This window comes from Sylvia atricapilla, chromosome 3 (genome assembly GCF_009819655.1).
Source record: "Sylvia atricapilla isolate bSylAtr1 chromosome 3, bSylAtr1.pri, whole genome shotgun sequence".
NCBI lineage: Eukaryota > Metazoa > Chordata > Aves > Passeriformes > Sylviidae > Sylvia > Sylvia atricapilla.
Window position 1 is genome coordinate 48344319 of NC_089142.1, and position 18484 is coordinate 48362802.

An 18484-nucleotide genomic window follows, 5' to 3' on the forward strand; every position below is an offset into this window, starting at 1 on the left:
CAATTTCACATTGCATCTGTTTTTTCTGCCGTGCTGACAGAGAATCACAGAATCATCAAAAAGGTCTAGGCTGGAAGGGTCCTTAAAGATCTTCCAGTTCCCACCCATGTGCCTTGGGCAGGGTCAGTTTCCATGAGACAAGGCTGCTTCAAACCTCATCCAATCTGTCCTGGAACACTTCCACTGATGGGGCATCTGCTAAGATTTTTTCAGGTACGATGAATTCTGGTTTCAAGGTTTGCAGATCTCTCTCTCTAACTGCCTCGAGGTAAAAATCACAGTAAACAGTACTTGCCAATAATGCAAAGTTATTCTCGATATTGGAAAATGAACCACTGCTTTAAAGAAGTGAAGAGATACTTTCTTAGGCTGCCCAACCAGAAAGCAAAATGGCATTTTTAATTCAGTACAGAAGAAATGGTGTTTAAAGTGAAACCAAATCCTACCTTCATATATACACTGATAGACTCTGAGCTTGCTGAGGCTTTTGCTCAAATACTGAAGGACTTTCTATTATAATGCATATCTTGTTAAAATATTGATTCATGAATGATTTAAAAATGCAGAAGATATTTCAAGGAAATATAAGACAAATGTCAGTAATCATTTGTAGGAAACTGTGATTCATTTGCATCTCCAATGCACTGCAAATCTGGCATATGTCCTATTTCCACTTATGTGGAAAAAGGTACCTGAAACCTGGAGAACAGTTCAGGTGGCAACATGGGTAAAGAAAGTATGCAAAGGTATCCATCAGATGATGAGTGACTATATTAGGGTTTCCTCAGCCTGGGAAAGAGAGGGCTGTGGTGAAGATGTACAAGACCATGAGTTGATGGACATGCCAAGGATCCAGTCTTTTTTCTCTTTCCCTTCCAGATCCTGGGGACTTCAAATGGGATAGTGTCAGGTTCAAACAAACATTAAGCAATCTTGCTACACAATATTTTGGATGTCAGTAAGTCTGCATGGGTTAAAACAAAAGATATTAAATGCAATCAAAATCCCTGAAATCACAACAGAGTGTGAGGATATTTGCAAACATCCTTTCCCTGTCCCTGTTCTCCCCACTCGGCTGTTGGCTGTAGCTGAGATGTGGCCAGACTAACCTTCAGTCTGATTAATTCTTCCTGGTTTTACATGATTTTTTGTTTGCTCTGTCATCATATTGTACTGCTGCAAAATACCAACGGCTCCTCCAGAGCAAGGCAAGCATTTCATTTAGCGGCATGTTTTCCTCTGCAACAGCAGCAGGTCCTCAGCACTGAGCACAGCACATCTGCAGCCACCTGAACCAGCTCTGCCTGCTCTGGAGTCTCTGTTCCATCCTCTCAGCTGCCCAAGGAGCTGAAATGGGACCTGTGACTTTTCAAATCCCTGACCTCCAAATCACCCTTTTTTTTTTTTTTTTTTTTTTTAATTGGAGCTTATCTGGCCTTATTCTGCAAGACTCAAAGCCTCAGTGGTTTAAAGATGAAATAAACAACAAGGTTCAGCTGCTCTTCACCTTGCAAAGACAAATAAATGCATTCATTCATGAATGTGCTTTAACGGAAAAAATAAAAAAGGTAATCTATAAATATTTACAACAAAACTAGTTTTAAAAAAGTAGATTGATTATCTAGAAACATTGAGATGATTATAGTTTAATTTATTTCCATAAAGGAATAAGCCATATTGTACAGCAAAACAAGGCAGGATAAAAATCTGTATATGGTTCTGAGTGGTTTTCTCACATTTTATTCATACTTTGAATCCGGTGCCTCACTGAAGAGATGATGAGGTTTAAGCCATTGCTAGTTACAATGCACGTGTGGACAAACACAAATTACTTTTACAGAGACAAATTTCTTCATTGTTTTGCTCTTGATAACTGGAGTGGTTTTCTGGTGTGGTCTCTGCTTGACTGTGCAGTGACTATTATTTCCTCTATGAAGGGCTGTTTCTGTGCCTCATCACCACCACCAACAGAAACTGAATGCTCTCTAAGCTGAGGGAGCTGCAGGACACTTGTCTCTCCTTTTTTCCTTTTCTGACAGAGATTTTGCTCTTTGCAAAGTACGGAGAGGCAGAAAAATGGAAAGCTTACAAAAGGTAGTGGATTTCTGCTTCTGCCACCAGACAATTCTGGTTTACAGCATAGTGACCCTGCTAACAGCTGCCAGCGAGTACATCTTCTCCTCTGTGGTGTTCAAGTGTCCCTGCAATTCTAACAACATGCTGTATGGTTCTTCCTTCCTCTTAGCACCTGCCTTCGTCCTATTTCTGCTTAGCTTCACCGTGAATCCCAGCACATGGCGCCTTTTGACAGGCAAGTGCTCTGCAGAGAGGCATCTCCAGCACAGACCCAGGGGAACCTCTGCCAGCTTCTCCCAGCTGTGGGTGCTGACAGCCAAAGCCTCGGTGGCCCCGCTCACCTGGATAGCGGTGGCCCTGCTTGGCGCCAGCTACTACGAATGTGCAGCCAGTGGGAGCAGCCTGATAGCGTACTTCTACTGTAAAGATAATGGAACTGACTGCCGAAACCAGCTGCTCAAAGTGCCCTGTGATGAGGAATTATCAGCAAAGATATCAAGTGAACGACTCAGCCTTCATGCACAGTCCCAGGTAAAGCCTCACTGCTCTTCTCCTCATACTATGAGCTTCATTCTTGGCTGCTCAGTGTGTAGTGGTACCTGCTGGGATCTGTAAAAAATCCTTCTCTCTTCTGTTACATAATGTCATGTGCCATAAGAACACAGCTAGCAAAATTCATTGGCAAAAAAGCAATACCAGAAAAGCAATAGATGTATTGTTATGATACTTGCTGTGTTGCATGTTTACATGATAATGGTTTAGCACTGTCATTTACAAAACCTCATGGGCAGGAAACCAGCCTAGAGAATGTGACTTTCCACATCAGTTTTCTTCTTAAGTAGAGCTGGTGTGAGTTATTCTCCTTCTCCACTTTTATGTCTCTGAATACCTCAAACTGCTGTAAATAGGCACCAGTTGAGGAGGAGCTGAGATCAGTAACAGAGGTGAAGCTGATGTCTCCTTGTAACACAGTGGTTGCAAAGAGACATCTGGAAAGAGAAAGAAATCAGAACATCTTCTTTGCCTACAAATCTCAATGCTTGAACCTCTTAAAAATTTCACATTTACATTCTACAAAGAATAGTTAAAATATATATCTATCTTGTTAAAGATGCTTCCTCTTAAAGCAAACTGCAGGATCAAAACAGAAAGATTTCTGCATTGTTTTTTGTATGGTTCTTTTGCAGCACTTCAGTTCTGTTTCTACATTTGTGGGAATTTTGTCTTAACTCCAGTAGGAAAATCAAGTTTTGCAATTTTTCTCAGAAAAACCTTGAGAGTTGGTAAAGTGACTGTTAAAGTGTTTATAAATTTATAAACTGTTTATTATTAATTGAATTTTTGGAACTTCCTGTTTAATACACATGCCTAATAAAATAAACAGTGTTTCTATGTCCTAAATATTTAGCATGATGCTTGTCCAAGAAAAAGGCTGGAAAGGGGCAAACTCTATACCACTGATTTTAGATAGGATAAGAAAGGAGCAAACTAAGGAAGGCTGACTACTACTGACATTGCAGTGGAACCTAAAAGAGGCATCCAGTCAAACAAAAATATGAAAAATGTGTGTGCATTTTTATTACTAACCACCATTTTTAATATCCAATCTACTTTCAACAAAATTAAGAAACAAAAAGAACACAAAATCCTTCCACTTGAGCACTCAGTACTTTTCCATTTGAAGAAATATCATCCTGATATCACAGGATCTCTGCCTGGAGCTTCCAGCTAAGTACCCCAGGGTAGAGGAGGGACCGGCATCTACTAGGACACCTGGTTTTGATGGGACCTCAGAGACTTGTCTAAGGATGGTAAAATCAGGTAGAAAACAAGAATGAATTTCCATAGTTAACAGCCAAATCTGTGTCCTGCCCACAAAGCATACAGGACACAAACTTTCCTCTGTGTTGTGCAAAACTCAGCTGCTTTTGCAGGCTCAAACATCAGGGAGAGTAGCTACACTCCATGAGAACATAGCCAGTGGGAGCTCTGTTTTGCAGCACAAAGCACACAGAGTGATTCTGCAGCCTCTGTACCATAAATGTGACCACAACTGCAGGAACTGATGGTCAGTGTCTTGCCTTAAAAGTTAAGAATGCTGGATCTAACTGAGTAAATAATTTCTGTCCATCTTCTCTTTTTCTGGTATCCATCCTCAATCTGACAAGATCAGCTGAGGGGTGCAGAAGCTGTGTATGTCTGCCTGAATTGCAAACATGGAATCTCCTCTTTTGGCAGCAAGCAGACAGTTACACACACTCTAGGGTGTCTTTGCTTACAGCTTTCATATTTCTTCAATGTTATGTTCTATACTCCCATATAGGACTGTGCAAAAACACCATTAACCTATGTATCCTTTTTCCAAGCTGGCAGGATGGTTCCTGATAGCCATCATCATGGCTCTGGCACTGACTGCTACATGTGTCAGCCGCTGTTACTCTCCGGTCAGCTTTCTTCATCTCAGGTTCTGCGAAATTTACTCAAAAAAAGAAGAGGAACTCTTTGAGATCAAAGCCAAAGAGCATGCAACCAAGCTGGCAGAAAGAAATACAAATAGCTTTTTTGAAGTTTCTGACCCAGCACCATTTAGTACTCCCAGCACTGAAGACTGGCAGAAGATTTCAACCATGTATACCATTAATTCTCAAGCGCCTTATTACAGCATGATACACAAGTTTGTGAGCACCAAGAGAGGCAACAGTGCCAAATTCAAGGAAGAAGGTCAGGATCTCACTGTCTTAGCATTTGTGGATGAAGCTCAGACAAATGTTTCAGGGTTGTAATGAAACAAATCCTTTGCAACGCTGGCAATCTTTTAACCTTACTGATATAAAAAGCATCTTATTCTCTGATCTTACTGAAATCCATGTAAGATGAAAGCAGTTAGTTGTAATCCTCAGTAGATTTGCTTTTAAATACATTTTAATCCTTTTGCTTAAGTACATTTAAATGAAAGTTTTCTTCTGTTGCTGTCCATTAAGAAGAATCGTATGAAAAATAATCAGCATCCACAAAGATCTCAGCATGTATTATGTCAAATTATTACCAAAACCTTAAAAGCACTCAGCAGGTGGAATGACAATACCAAACCTAATCAAAGAGACAAAAGAAGGAATGGAAGATTTGGTCAGAAATTCAGCTTAGTTTATTACCTCTCTCTTTATAGTGAAGCTTTCAACGATGCTTAGAGCAAGCTGTAGATTAAAAAAATTTAGTTTGTCTTGAAGCATTAGGCTAATGCATAACTAGAGGCAAAGCTTCTATGGGTGAAGCTTCAATATTAACAAACATTCACCCATTTAAAGGCACTAAAAACCTGCATATTAGCAAATTTTAATATTCTTATCTAAGTACATCTCATAAGAAATAAAGATACAAGTTTTTAGTGAAGGATAATCAAGTTCACTTTTCTTCTGAAAAGCTGTTTTTTAAGAGAGCATTTGCAATATGTAAGTCAGATTGTTTGATGTGGTCTGTTTGTTTACTCCTCTCAGAAATTCTCTCTTTCTACACAATGAACTCAGAAATTATTCAGTCACACAGACAGGAATTCCAAGAAGTGAATTTGTTTTGCAAGGGGGGAAGAAGGGAAGAGCCTATCTAAACTCGCTGAATGTAATGAGGCTAGAAGCTTCTTTCTCACTATGAACTAATAACACATCACGGCAAAACAAGATTTAATTCTGCATGTAGAAAAGAAGTTTTAAATTATATTCATGAAAGTCATTGACTTGCTCAGTGATCTTTTCCTTCCAAAGAAATTTGGTGATTATACAGTACCAGGGCAGGCTGGGGGCTGACCTCTGAAAGAGCATCTCTGTAGAGAAGGGCCTGGGTGTCTCGGTGGATGGAAGCTGAATATGAGGCAGCAGAGCTCTTGTAGCCAGGAGAGCCAGTGGTGTGCTGTGGTGCACTGGGAAGAGTGTGGCCAGCAGGTCAAGGTGATCCTCCCCTCTTCTCAGCCCTGCTGAGGTCACATCTGAAGTGCTGTGTCCTGTTCTGGGCTCCTCAGGTCAAGAAAGACAAGGAGCTACTGGAGCGGGCTCAGCAGAAGGGCCACAGAGGTGATTTGGGTCTGGAGTATCCCTCTTATGAGGAGACACTGCAGGAGCTGGGCCTGTTCAGTCCAGGGCAGAGACGACTGAGAGAGGATCTCCTGAGCACCTCTCAAAGGTGGGTGGCAAGAGGAGGCTGCCAGACTCTTGTCAGTGGTGCCCAGGAATAGGAGGAGGAGAAATGGCCACAATATAAAGCACAAGAAGTTTCAGCCTAATATGAGGGTGAAAGAACTTCTTTACATTGAGGGTGGCAGAGCACTGGCTCAGGCTGCCCAGGGAGGTGGTGGAGTCTGTTATAAATTGGGCCAGGAGACCTGCTCCTTTGAAAAGCCTTTATTAGTCAGCTCTTTAAAGGGGGAACTCGAGGGGTCGCCTGCGCTGCCGCTGCTCCTGTCGCCGCCCTCGCTCCTGTCGCCGCTGAGGATCAGGTGTCAGTCGGACCTTCTGCTCTCGCCGCAGCAGAGTCGGGAGGCTCCGATCTCGCGGGAATTCCCGGCAACCCTACTGGGCTCGTGTGGTCTAGGGGCGTCACTTCTTCCCAGTCTCTTTGTGGTCGTGGCGAGGCGGCAGAAGCAGAATTCAGTCCTTAGGTAGCTGAGGGTCTTCTCGTTGTTGTAGTGCCTCCCTTTTTACCTGGATTTGGTGCTGGGTCGCGGCTTTTGGGTCCGCTTGCCGGCAACTGCACTTCGGTTTGGAGCGGTGCACCATGGAAGTCCTTGGATTTTCCTATTAGGCGGGGCCGGCAGTTCGAGGAGCCGGTGGGGAACGGCGACAGCCTAGCCCGACGGAAGGGGGGGGAACCCCGGGGTTTTAGAGGGGGTATACAACTTGGAATAAGATTTTTGAGGGTGCAAACTTTGGTACAAACAGCTTAACAGACCGGTTTACAACTGGCATAATATTTGAAACAGTACAACTTTTTAACAAATGGCAGACTGTGTAAGAAAATGGGAATCTCTTACATTTTATTCATTTCAGTCCCCCCTCTATTTCTTTGATCGGGCCTTTGCCCGCATCAATTGGCAGTTTTTGATTCATGGGAGTATATCTTTTTTAATTTCTGGTATTGGTTATATATTCTTTTGGCTTTATTCAGTTCTTCAGTTTGGGGTTCTAGTCTTATTTCCGTAGGTTTGGGGCTTGCTTGAATGGTTGCAGTTCGAATTAAACAGGGGAATATGCAGGGAAGGAGTAGGAAGCTGGCAAGGATGCTTATTACAATAAATAAGTCAATAGGTAAGTTTTTATTAAGGGGCTCATCAATTTCATTCAGTGGCTTTTCTTTTATTAAATTTGCAACTCCCTTTGGATTGTCTAATTTTTTTTGGTAAAACAATTCTTTTATAGGGCACTCTCTAGTTAGGTGCTGCATAAACGTTGCAGCAATTTTTACCATCCAATATTGTTTTTCATTTTTTTGGCAAATAGATACTTGGGTTATATTAAAACACGTGGGACTCACATGAGTGTGAACTCTTATAAGGGACTGCAGATTCTCTTCATCATAGATGAGATAGTAGCCCCTAGAGCATGTTCCTTTGGCATGTTTGCTTATTAATGGGACTATAATTAGTCCTCCCAAGAGTCCAGTATGAACCATTATCTCGATCTCACCTGGTCTTGCCTCTTGGGTTAGGGAAGTGGGATTGTCATTCTTAGAGCATGCTCCTTCGGTGGGTTTGCTCATCAATAGGACTATAATTAGTCCTCCCAAGAGTCCAGTATGAACCATTATCTCGATCTCACCTGGTCTTGCCTCTTGGGTTGGGGAAGTTATTTAGCTGGCCTTATGGAGTTTCTTTCAGTGTGCTCCCACTTGTTCAGTTTTTGATTAGGCTTTCTGTGGTGTGCCCTATAAGAGATCTGTAATGATATTATTATCACAACCTTTTTTAACACTTTATAATAACTTAGAACAACAACTTACAGAGAACATTTTATGATCTAATTGGGCTTTGGTCGTTTCTTGAAGGTTATTTTAAGTGTGTTTGGATCTCTAATGGTAGTCCATTCAGAGGGAGTCTCTGCTGGGGTAACAGAGTCACTGGGAAGTGGCAATGGTCCTTTTACTCGGGATATGTGTGTCCAGCCCTTTTCTTGGGTTCTCACAGCAGTGTGGGTTGTGAGCAGGACCTGGAATGGACCTTCGAATTTGGGAGTTAGTGGAATGGTATTCCAAGATTTAATTAGGACCCAGTCCCCTGGCTTTATTTGGTGTACATCTGCATCTAAGGGGGAGGTTTGAGGAAGATACCCTCTTCTCTTAAGATCGGCCAATGTCTTTCCAATTGTTTGAATATATTCTTGAGTGGCTGCCTCCCCTTCTAAATAATTTGCAGTGCTGTAAGGAGTTAGTAAGAAAGGGAGTCCAAACATCATCTCATATGGTGAAGCCCCTATGTCTGACCTTGGCCGAACTCGGATTCTCAAGAGTGCTAGGGGCAGACATTTTAGCCAATTCATTCCAGTTTCTGTTATCAATTTAGTCAATACATTTTTGAGGGTTTTATTCATCCTCTCAACTCTCCCCGAGCTTTGGGGATGCCAGGGTGTATGCAACTGCCATTTAATTCCCAAGGCTTTAACAACATCATGCAGGACTTGTGCTACAAAGTGGGGGCCTCTGTCTGAATCGATGTTATTTACCAGTCCATATCGGGGGATGATGTGTTCTAATAGTATTTTTATTACTACTTGTGCTGTTTCCCTTTTTGTAGGGAAGGCTTCTATCCAATGTGTTAAGTGATCAACTATAACCAAAAGGTGCTTATATCCCTGTACTGGAGGCATTTCTGTGAAGTCTATTTGTATACTTTGAAAGGGTCTTAATGCTATTTGTCTTCCTCCTGGTGTGGGCTTTTTCATTACTTTTTGATTTACTTTTTGACAAATTAGGCATCCTTCAGTCACTGCTTTGGCCAGGTTATAGATTCCAACACATAGGTGTTCCCTCAGGAAATGATCACACAACCCTTGGGTGCCCCAGTGGGTTAAGCTATGGATTTCTGCCAGTATTTTTCGAGCTATTGCTTTATTTAGGAATGTTCTTCCATCTGGGGTCAGCCATTCCCCCTGCTTCCCTTGGTGTAAACCTAACTTTTTTATTTCTTTTAATTCATTTTCATCATATATTGGTTCACTAACTTTGTTAGCTGGTACATCATTTAAAGTAAGAATTTTTATTGGTTCTCCCAGCCTTTGAGCTGCTAGTTTGGCTGCTTGATCAGCTACTTGGTTGCCCTTTCCTTCAAATGTGTCTTTTTTTTGATGTCCTTTGACATGTACAATTGCTATTTCTTGGGGCTTCACAAGAGATTCTAACACCAATTTAATTAATTCTTTATGTATCAGATTTTTCCCCTTTGAATTTAGGTAGCCTCTTTCTTCCCAGATTTTTCCAAATGTGTGTACTATTCCAAATGCATATCTCGAGTCTGTGTAGATTGTACCTTGATCTTGTTTTAATAAATCTAATCCCCTCTTGAGGGCATAGACTTCACAACACTGGGCAGACCAATGGGGGGGCAGTTTTTCTTTTTCTATAACTTTTAAATTGTCTCTTTCCGTATCTTCGACTATTGCATAGCCTGATATTCTCTTTCCTTCTGTTACCTTGGATGATCTATCAATAAATAGCACCCTCCCACATGGTAGAGGTGTATCTTTAAGATCTTCCCTTACTTTTGTTTGTAAATCTATGATTTCCAGGCAATTGTGCTCTAAGTTTGGTGTGGGTTCCCCTGAGAGGAACTGGGCAGGATTTAGACTTTTTGATGTGATTAGCTCTAAATCACTGGTGCCGGTTAAAATCACTTCATATTTTAAAATTCTAGAGTCAGTCAGCCATTGTTGAGCCCTTTGGCTCAACACTGTCCTGAGATCATGGTGTGTGTGTGCAGTGATTTTTCTTTGCAGTGTCAGCTTTTGTGCTTCCTCTACAAGAACAGCTGTGGCTGCTACAGCCTGGAGGCAAGCCAGCCACCCTCTTGCAACTGGATCTAAAGGTTTGGAAAGATATGCGACAGGCTTTTTGTGTCCTCCCCATTCTTGGGTTAATACTCCATAAGCTATTCCCCCTTCAGAGTTAATGAATAGGTCAAACTTTTTCTTAAGGTCTGGGAGACTCAGGACAGGGGCTGAAGACAATTTTGTCTTTAGGTCTTTCAATTGTTCTTCATCCTTATCTGTCCATTTTTCAGGTTCAGGTTGGACTAACTTCTCATAGAGAAATTTAACACTTTGGGAATATTTTTCTATCCATAGCTTGCAATAACCAAAGAGTTCTGATGATTTTTTTGTATTTTTTTTTTTGGTTGGAGCTGGGACTGAGAGCATACCTGAGATTCTCTCAGGGCTTAATTTCTTACACCCTTCCCCAATGAGGTGTCTGAAGCAGGTGACCCACGATTCTATAAACTGCAGTCTGTTCTTTGACACTTTGAGGCCTTTTTCCCCCAGAAAATTCAGTAGATTAATACTGGTTCCCTTCACTTTATCCTGCTTTTTCCCCGACATTAGGAGGTCATCTACATACTGCAGGATCTGCACACCATTTTTAGGGATAAACTGTCTCAGTAATTCTTCTAGGGCTTGCCCGAAAAGGTTTGGGCCTTCAGTGGACCCCCGAGGAAGACGAGTCCATCTCAGTTGCTGCCCTCTCTTACTTTCAGGGCACTCCCACTCAAAAGCAAACCAATCTCGGCCCCCCTCTGCCAAAGGACAGGTCCAAAAAGCATTCCTTAGATCTATTACAGTAAACCAGGACTGCTCTCCAGGAATCCTGCTCAGGAGCGGGTAGGGGTTTTGTACCACCAGGTGCCTGGTAATTGTCTTTTTGTTCACTTCTCTTAGGTTTTGCACTGCCTTTTTTACAGCCAGAATAGGAGTGTTGTGGGGTGACATACAAGGTTTTAATATTCTTTCTGTGAGTAGATGGGTTATAATTTGGGTTAGTCCTTTTTTCCCTTCTAGAGAAATAGGATATTGCCTGACCCTTATAGGAGGTGTCTTTTCTTGTATTTTTATTTCTATAGGTGGGATATCTAAATATCCATATTTTCTCTCCTCAGCCCAGACCTCTGGCCTGACTTCCCCTAAGTCTCTAACAGTCAGCCTCATGATTTGTAGCACCATTCTTCCTTTTTTAGGAAGAATCCTTACTTCTAACTGAACTTGCAGGTCTTTTTCTAGCAGGTTACTGTCTACTTTGGGTAGATATATCGAATTAGTGACACATCTTTTGGAATTTTCTTTAATTTCTACATTTTTTATAACTGAAGCCTTGAAAGGCTCCCCTTCTGCTCCTAGGACTTCACATGTCTTTCTTCTAATCGCAATTTCAACTGGAAGTTGGTTAAAACATAATTTATCTGCATCAGTATTCACTAAAAACTCAAACTCTTCATGTTGGGGACCTACTTCAATTTCAAAATTTACTATGGGCCCTTCTTGATGTTTCATGGGGTCCCCTAATGCATAGAGCCCATGACACCCCCAATCCTCCTTGACCTCCTTCCTCAATAATTTTTCTAATGCCTCTTGTTCCTTCATGACAGTCTTATCAAATGACATTTTTTTGCAATGTTTCTTAAAGTGTCCTATTTCTCCACAATAATAACAGGCTCGGGTCTCTCCTGGTCTCTGAAGAGTATCCCAAGGTGGTGGGTTCATTTCTCTTACCTTTTTTGGTAAAGATTTTGTGTTTCTTTCACTCTTAGTATCCTTTCTGAGATCCTTTACACTTTCCCTGGCCACGGCTACCATAATCCTGGTTTTTGCCTTTGTTTTTTCTTCTTCTCTCCTAAGGTATACTCTTAGGGCTTCCCTTAATAATTCATTTATTTCTCGGTCTTGCCAGTCTTTCATCTTTTCAAGTTTTCTTTTGATATCTGGCCAGGATTTTGTGACAAATTGTAACTTTAATAATATCTGTCCCTCTGGGCTATCTGGATCCAAACTGGAATATTGCTGGAAATTCCGTCTGAGCCTGCTCAGCCAGGCTGCTGGGGTTTCATCTTTCTCTTGCATCCTGTTAAAAGCTAATTTGGTGTTGCTACTCTGAGAAACTGATTCTTTAATACCTCTTATCATTAGGTTTCTATAATCTTCCATATTTCTCCTCCCTTCTCCTCTGTTTGGGTCCCACCCTGGGTCAGCTATTGGCAACTTCTGGTCACCGGGAGGGCCCATTCGGTTTTCTCTTTCCCAGATGCGCATCCCTGCTGCTCTAACCAGCCGAACCTTGTCTGGATTGAAGAGTATATTTAAGATGGAGTTTAGTTCTCCCCATGTGTAAATATTTGGGCCCAAAAACTGGTCAATCTGGTTGGCAATTCTCACTGGGTTTTCAACTAGATTCCCCAGCTCTTTCTTAAAACTTCTGACTTCTGACGCTGTTAAAGGTGTATTGACAAACCCTATTCCTCCAACTGCCCCACCCAATGGGACCTCCTTTAGGGGAAAGAGTTTGGTTTTTGACCTGGTGTTACTGTAAGGGTAACTTTCTGGGTTTTTTATTGCCTGACAGGATGCATTGTTAGGTGCCAGACCTAACTCCCAGCTGTGAGGGGGTGCAGGGATTGTGGATGGTGAAGGAGAGGAGGTTAGACCAGTGTTAGGGAATGGCAGAGGGTAAGAGGGGTTATAAATTGGAGGGGGGTAAGCTGGGGAAGGAACAGGGATTACAGTTTGGGAAGGTATGATTTTTAGGTGAGGTTGGAGGATTACTTCGGGATAAACTGTAGGAGGAGGCAAGTGTTCTAAGGGGTCCCAATTATGGCTAGCTTCTTTTTGGTTCTTCTGCTTTTCATTCCTTTGTTTCCCTTGCTGTAACTTACATATTTTTGTTGTTTTATTTTTGACTACTTGTTTTTGCCAACAGATAGCATAGAGTATCTGTTCAATACTTGAATCTCCTCGAAATTTCAAGTATTGAGTCAATTGTGAACACATCCAGGGGTCTTTAGTTCCACACCATGGCCATCTTTCAGGTAAATCTAGCTTAGGCCAAGCCTCTATGCAATAATGGATCATCTTGATCCTGTCTAAGCTTTTAGTGGCTTCATCAAACTCCCATAGCTCTAACATTTGTCCTAGTGGACTGTCCGATGGAATTTGTTTTATCTTTTTCTCTCTCTCTTCAACTGGCTCCACTCTACTTATGTATGCCCCCATTTTCAGTGGGTCTCAAATAAAAACTACGCTGTTCTTATTCTGACAGAAACTTTACTTCAGGGCAACCCAAAGCAAAATTACTTGTCTTTGTTTTAATTAAACTTCTTTAAGGTGCCCCTATACCTACACAAGTTTAAAGGCGGGCAGCCCAAATTTTAACTCTCACTCACTCTTTGAGCACTCGTAAGTAGCCCCAGGGACCCTCTCAGGGTTTGGGCACTACCCCTGCCAGTGCTCGGAATGCCCCACAGGTAGCCTGGTGACCCGCCCTTAGGGCCTCAGCCACTACCCCTTGGCCAGCACTCCTTTACTCCCCTGCACCCGGACAGCGTACCTCTTCCCTGGGCACCCCCGACCAGTTCTACCTCTCGAACCCGGAAAGCGTACCCAAGATACCCCCGACCAATGCAGACTTTTATCTCAGCACCCCGACAGCTACCCCAGCCAGTCTCTAAAGCACCCCGAAAGCAGCCTATCTTTGCTACCCCAGCCAGTACTCAGACGCTCTGGGCCGTAGCCTCAGCCAGTACTCTTTATCCCAGCACCCCGACAGCTACCCCAGCCAGTCTCTAAAGCACCCCGAAAGCAGCCTATCTTTGCTACCCCAGCCAGTACTCAGACGCTCTGGGCCGTAGCCTCAGCCAGTACTCTTTATCCCAGCACCCCGACAGCTACCCCAGCCAGTCTCCAAAGCACCCCGAAAGCAGCCTATCTTTGCTACCCCAGCCAGGTACTTCAGACGCTCTGGGCCGTAGCCTCAGCCAGTGCTCCCTTTCTCTCCTTACACCCCGGTAGTTACCCCAGCCAGTGCCAACTCACAAGCCCCGAAAGTAGCCTGGGCAACCCGCCCTTAGGGTTCCAGCCGCTACCCCAGCCAGCGCTAGTCTCCTGTGACACCCCGGGCTATAACCTCAGCCAGTGTGGTGCGTGCCTCACTTACTTCTTTGACGTGCCACTTACTCTCTAAATTCCTCCGCACGTCCAGAGGGGGCGCCTATGCCCCTGGAGACGCCTCAGTCACTCTCAGTTCACTCGCTTCCTGCTTTTCCCGGCCGGCCCCCTCGCAGGGGTGCGGAAACGCAGTACTCAGCAGTCCAAACTCGCTTGGGGGGTCCGAGCTGCCGGCCCCCCACTCATTCACTCCACATCCGCTCGTCTCCACTCTCGCCACCGGTTGTTCTTACCGATGCTCCCTCAGTGGCGTCCCGCGAGGCTGGCGAGCGACGTCCTCTGGTCCGGGATGTCCAGCTGTCCAGGAGGTCCGAGGTCGGGCTGCGCCTTCCCGTCCTGGTCCTCTTCTGGGCGTGGCTTAGATCCCGGCGAGCCCCCAAATTGTTATAAATTGGGCCAGGAGACCTGCTCCTTTGAAAAGCCTTTATTAGTCAGCTCTTTAAAGGGGGAACTCGAGGGGTCGCCTGCGCCGCCGCTGCTCCTGTCGCCGCCCTCGCTCCTGTCGCCGCTGAGGATCAGGTGTCAGTCGGACCTTCTGCTCTCGCCGCAGCAGAGTCGGGAGGCTCCGATCTCGCGGGAATTCCCCGGCAACCCAACTGGGCTCGTGTGGTCTAGGGGTGTCACTTCTTCCCAGTCTCTTTGTGGTCGTGGCGAGGCGGCAGAAGCAGAATTCAGTCCTTAGGTAGCTGAGGGTCTTCTCGTTGTTGTAGTGCCTCCCTTTTTACCTGGATTTGGTGCTGGGTCGCGGCTTTTGGGTCCGCTTGCCGGCAACTGCACTTCGGTTTTGGAGCGGTGCACCATGGAAGTCCTTGGATTTTCCTATTAGGCGGGGCCAGCAGTTCGAGGAGCCGGCAGGGAACGGCGACAGCCTAGCCCGACGGAAGGGGGGGGAACCCCGGGGTTTTAGAGGGGGTATACAACTTGGAATAAGATTTTTGAGGGTGCAAACTTTGGTACAAACAGCTTAACAGACAGGTTACAACTGGCATAATATTTGAAACAGTACAACTTTTTAACAAATGGCAGACTGTGTAAGAATATGGGAATCTCTTACATTTTATTCATTTCAGAGTCTCCATCTCTGGAAACAATCCAAACCCATCTGGATGTGTTCCTGTATCACCTGCTCTAGGTGACCCTGCCTTGTCTCAAGTGTTGGACTAGACAACCTTCAGACCTCCCTTCCATCCCTAGCAGCTCTGTAATTCTGTAATAAGACAAGGGCAGTGTAGGTTATTCATTTTCAAGATTATAATTATAATAATTAAAATTTTAATTATAATAATAGTAATAATAATATTAATGTATAAAAATTTGGCTAGGGTTGCTGGAAAATGTAAAAATGGCCATTGCCAATAAACAACCTTTACTGTGGACAGCCACATGTCCATCTCAAGCAGCTGGCCATAATCAACAAAATCCCCACTGAGGGCTCTGGTACAAGCAGTGAAATCAGACAAATTACACTACACGTTTGAGCTCTAAAAAAAAAAAATAATTCAAAAAGTTTAAAAAAAATTAAAAAAGCAGCTTAACTTTTTTCTGGTTGTAACAGATAACATTACACATACATGTTGCCCCTTCTTCCTGGTAGCCGGTCACAGCAGTTGGGCTTACACCGAGGCTGGGTAAGGAGGAGTTTAGTTTTTGTTCCCCACAGAATTGCTCACTTAAAGCTCCATTATGCTATGCCACACTCTACCACACTATTTACACAAACAAAGGGAGAGAGATTTCCATGGGGACTCTACAGGTCTGGTGAGAAGGAAGCCAAGGTAAGAGATGCCCCCACTTAGCATGATGAAGATGTAAACAGACTCAGGGGAAAACAGGAGAAGAAAGTACAAAACACGGTGATAAAACCAGAGTTAACTCGGGACTTGCACTGAACTTAGTTGTTGGTATTTCAGTTGAAAACAAGCATTTTGGTGAGAAGTGGTAAAGCTGGCTTTGTGGGTAGGCTGCTGTGCTGGGACCTGGGGTTTTGTGCAACCCTTATTCAGACATCTTGCATTATACCAAACAACTCTGAAGCTTTCCTATAACTTGGATTTCTCTGAGGCTGCTCCTTCTCTACTTCTCACTCATGTTGTGGTAACAAGTCCACTGCCAAGAGGAAGATGTTCAAGAGCTGGTGGTGAAGGCCAGGTAAGAGCAGAAAATACAACCACTGTAATAATGATTAGCCAATTTTACCAATAAAAAAATTCATTGAAAAATCCAAATATGGAAGTCCAAGAAAGCTACCAGCAAAGATCAGCACTGAGGCTGGGGTCAGTATATTGGGTGAACCTTGGATCCAGCCTCTATCCCACTGAACCATCCTCTGTTCACGATTTCTGCCTTCGCAGGTTCCAGTTTTATACAGTTTTTCAGCTGGACAGGGGTTGCTTCATTCTCTTTGTCTCTCTTGTTCTTCTTGCATATTCATGTAGCTTCTTTTCCTGTTCTGCTGAAGGATTTTCCAGGGAGGGATGAGAGCTTGATTCAATTGATGAGAACCTAGTGTTGGGATGCACGCCCTTGATGATGTCTATAAGATACATATCAGGTGCTGATCACAGGGACCTTGCCGAGCTTATGCCATGGAAGCCTCATCTCCTCTTGGTGCCACCCTTCTTTCTATTGCAATTAGGCCTCTTCCCCTGTTATTGGCAGAGGTGGTACAACTCCTGGAAACTTTTAATTCTTAAGCATGAATGACTTTTTACCATACACCAAATGATGACTTTATACCATATATATCACATTGAGCATGAATTATATCATATCCTATCATACTTCACAACCAACGACCAGTTGTGTGGCAATCTCAGAAGTTTAATTCAAGTTTCCTTAGGCAGATACAGATCCACAATGGCTACACATTAAATACACCATGCTTTGTTCAGTTTGGTCACAAGTTCAGGGCTCTTGGAGAGAAGGCTGATGTGAAAAGGCCCATAGCTTGGAGAGACACAAGCACTGCTGCAGTTGTCAGAGTGCTGCAGCCTGGGGTGTACACAGGACTGAACAGGACTGCCAGCAGAACTGCATGTGGGGTGTGCAGAGCTGCAAAGAACACAACCAGCTCCTGCCATCAGTGAACACCCATCCCTCTCTGGTCTCAAAGACAGCAGGATGTTCTGTGTGGAGGACAAGGAAGGGCAAAACATTACACATCAAATCTGGGAGCGAGACATTGCATACAGAAACCCCAGCAGATGAATCCTTTATGGATAACCACACACAGCCAGGGAAATACAGTGCCTCTAGCAGCCATGCTTTGAAACATTAGTGGCAAGCAAAATGTGAAAAGGTCATCAACTTTACCCAAAAACAGTTGGTATACTGGGATATATACTGAATACTGGGATTGAACTTCCATTAATCCCAAGAGACTAGCTGTGTCAGAAGGAAGGGCAGATCATTTGCATCTTTTTCATGATACCTGTGTCACAACAATTAACATTGCTCTGCCCTGCCCCTCCTCTTTGCTGCCCAGCTATTATCACCCTTCAACCAGGTAACTGGTGCAGCTGACTCAGCAAAGCCATTTTTACCGTCTTCTTCTCAAACAAAAGGCACAAAATATCCCTCAGCAAGAGTTTCTCCTACTATTTCTTTCATTTGTTCCTTCCGTGCTTTCTGTCTTCAGGCTTCCTTAAAAATGTAATTCCTATTTCTGTCACAGCATCACCCTTCAGCCTGTCCTGGAGGAAGGAAACTTCTGCCGCTAGGTGAACCTAGAAAGAATCAGGTCAGATCAGTTCAGCAGAGAATTGCCCAGTGATCCAACCTCTTCCGGTATAGCGAACCGTTTTCTCCCTTACCACAAGAGGACCTCCTTTCTCAGGTTTCATAGGAAATAGCTATCTAGATTGTTTTAAAATAGCTTTCCCAACTCAGCTAATACAAAGGAAGTTTATAGACACTGGAATTTGGATGGCACATTACCCTTTTTCCCAGTGCGTTGCTCTCTTCTCAGACCTTAAGTTGCGTACTTGAGGATTTTGTGATCGCAGAATTTCCTAGTCATGTACAGAATCCTATAATACTTTTATTAAGTAGTCTTGTATCAGGCAGTATAATTCTGAGACTGATGGATATACATAAAACTGCAAGGTTGAGGTTTTTGTCTCATGAAATATAGGATACAAGCCAAATAAGATATTGATAGAAACATAAAGCAGCCCAAATCTCCGTGAGGAAGCTCTACAGGTCAGAAATTTTCCAAGTATGTTTTC

At 43.5% G+C, this 18484-nt stretch overlaps 1 protein-coding gene and 1 long non-coding RNA gene across 3 annotated transcripts in view; both read left to right on the forward strand.

Annotated features, from left to right (window-relative positions):
* Positions 1-18484, forward strand: part of LOC136359053 (uncharacterized) — a 945479-nt gene that overhangs the window by 214913 nt on the left and 712082 nt on the right. The gene's annotated exons all lie outside the window — the stretch shown is intronic.
* On the forward strand, positions 1932-4907 carry LOC136358412 (calcium homeostasis modulator protein 6-like). Its single transcript, XM_066314324.1, is given in 3 exon segments — positions 1932-1951; positions 1953-2607; positions 4443-4907. Coding segments are annotated over 3 exon segments (1092 nt in total). The 3' UTR covers positions 4860-4907.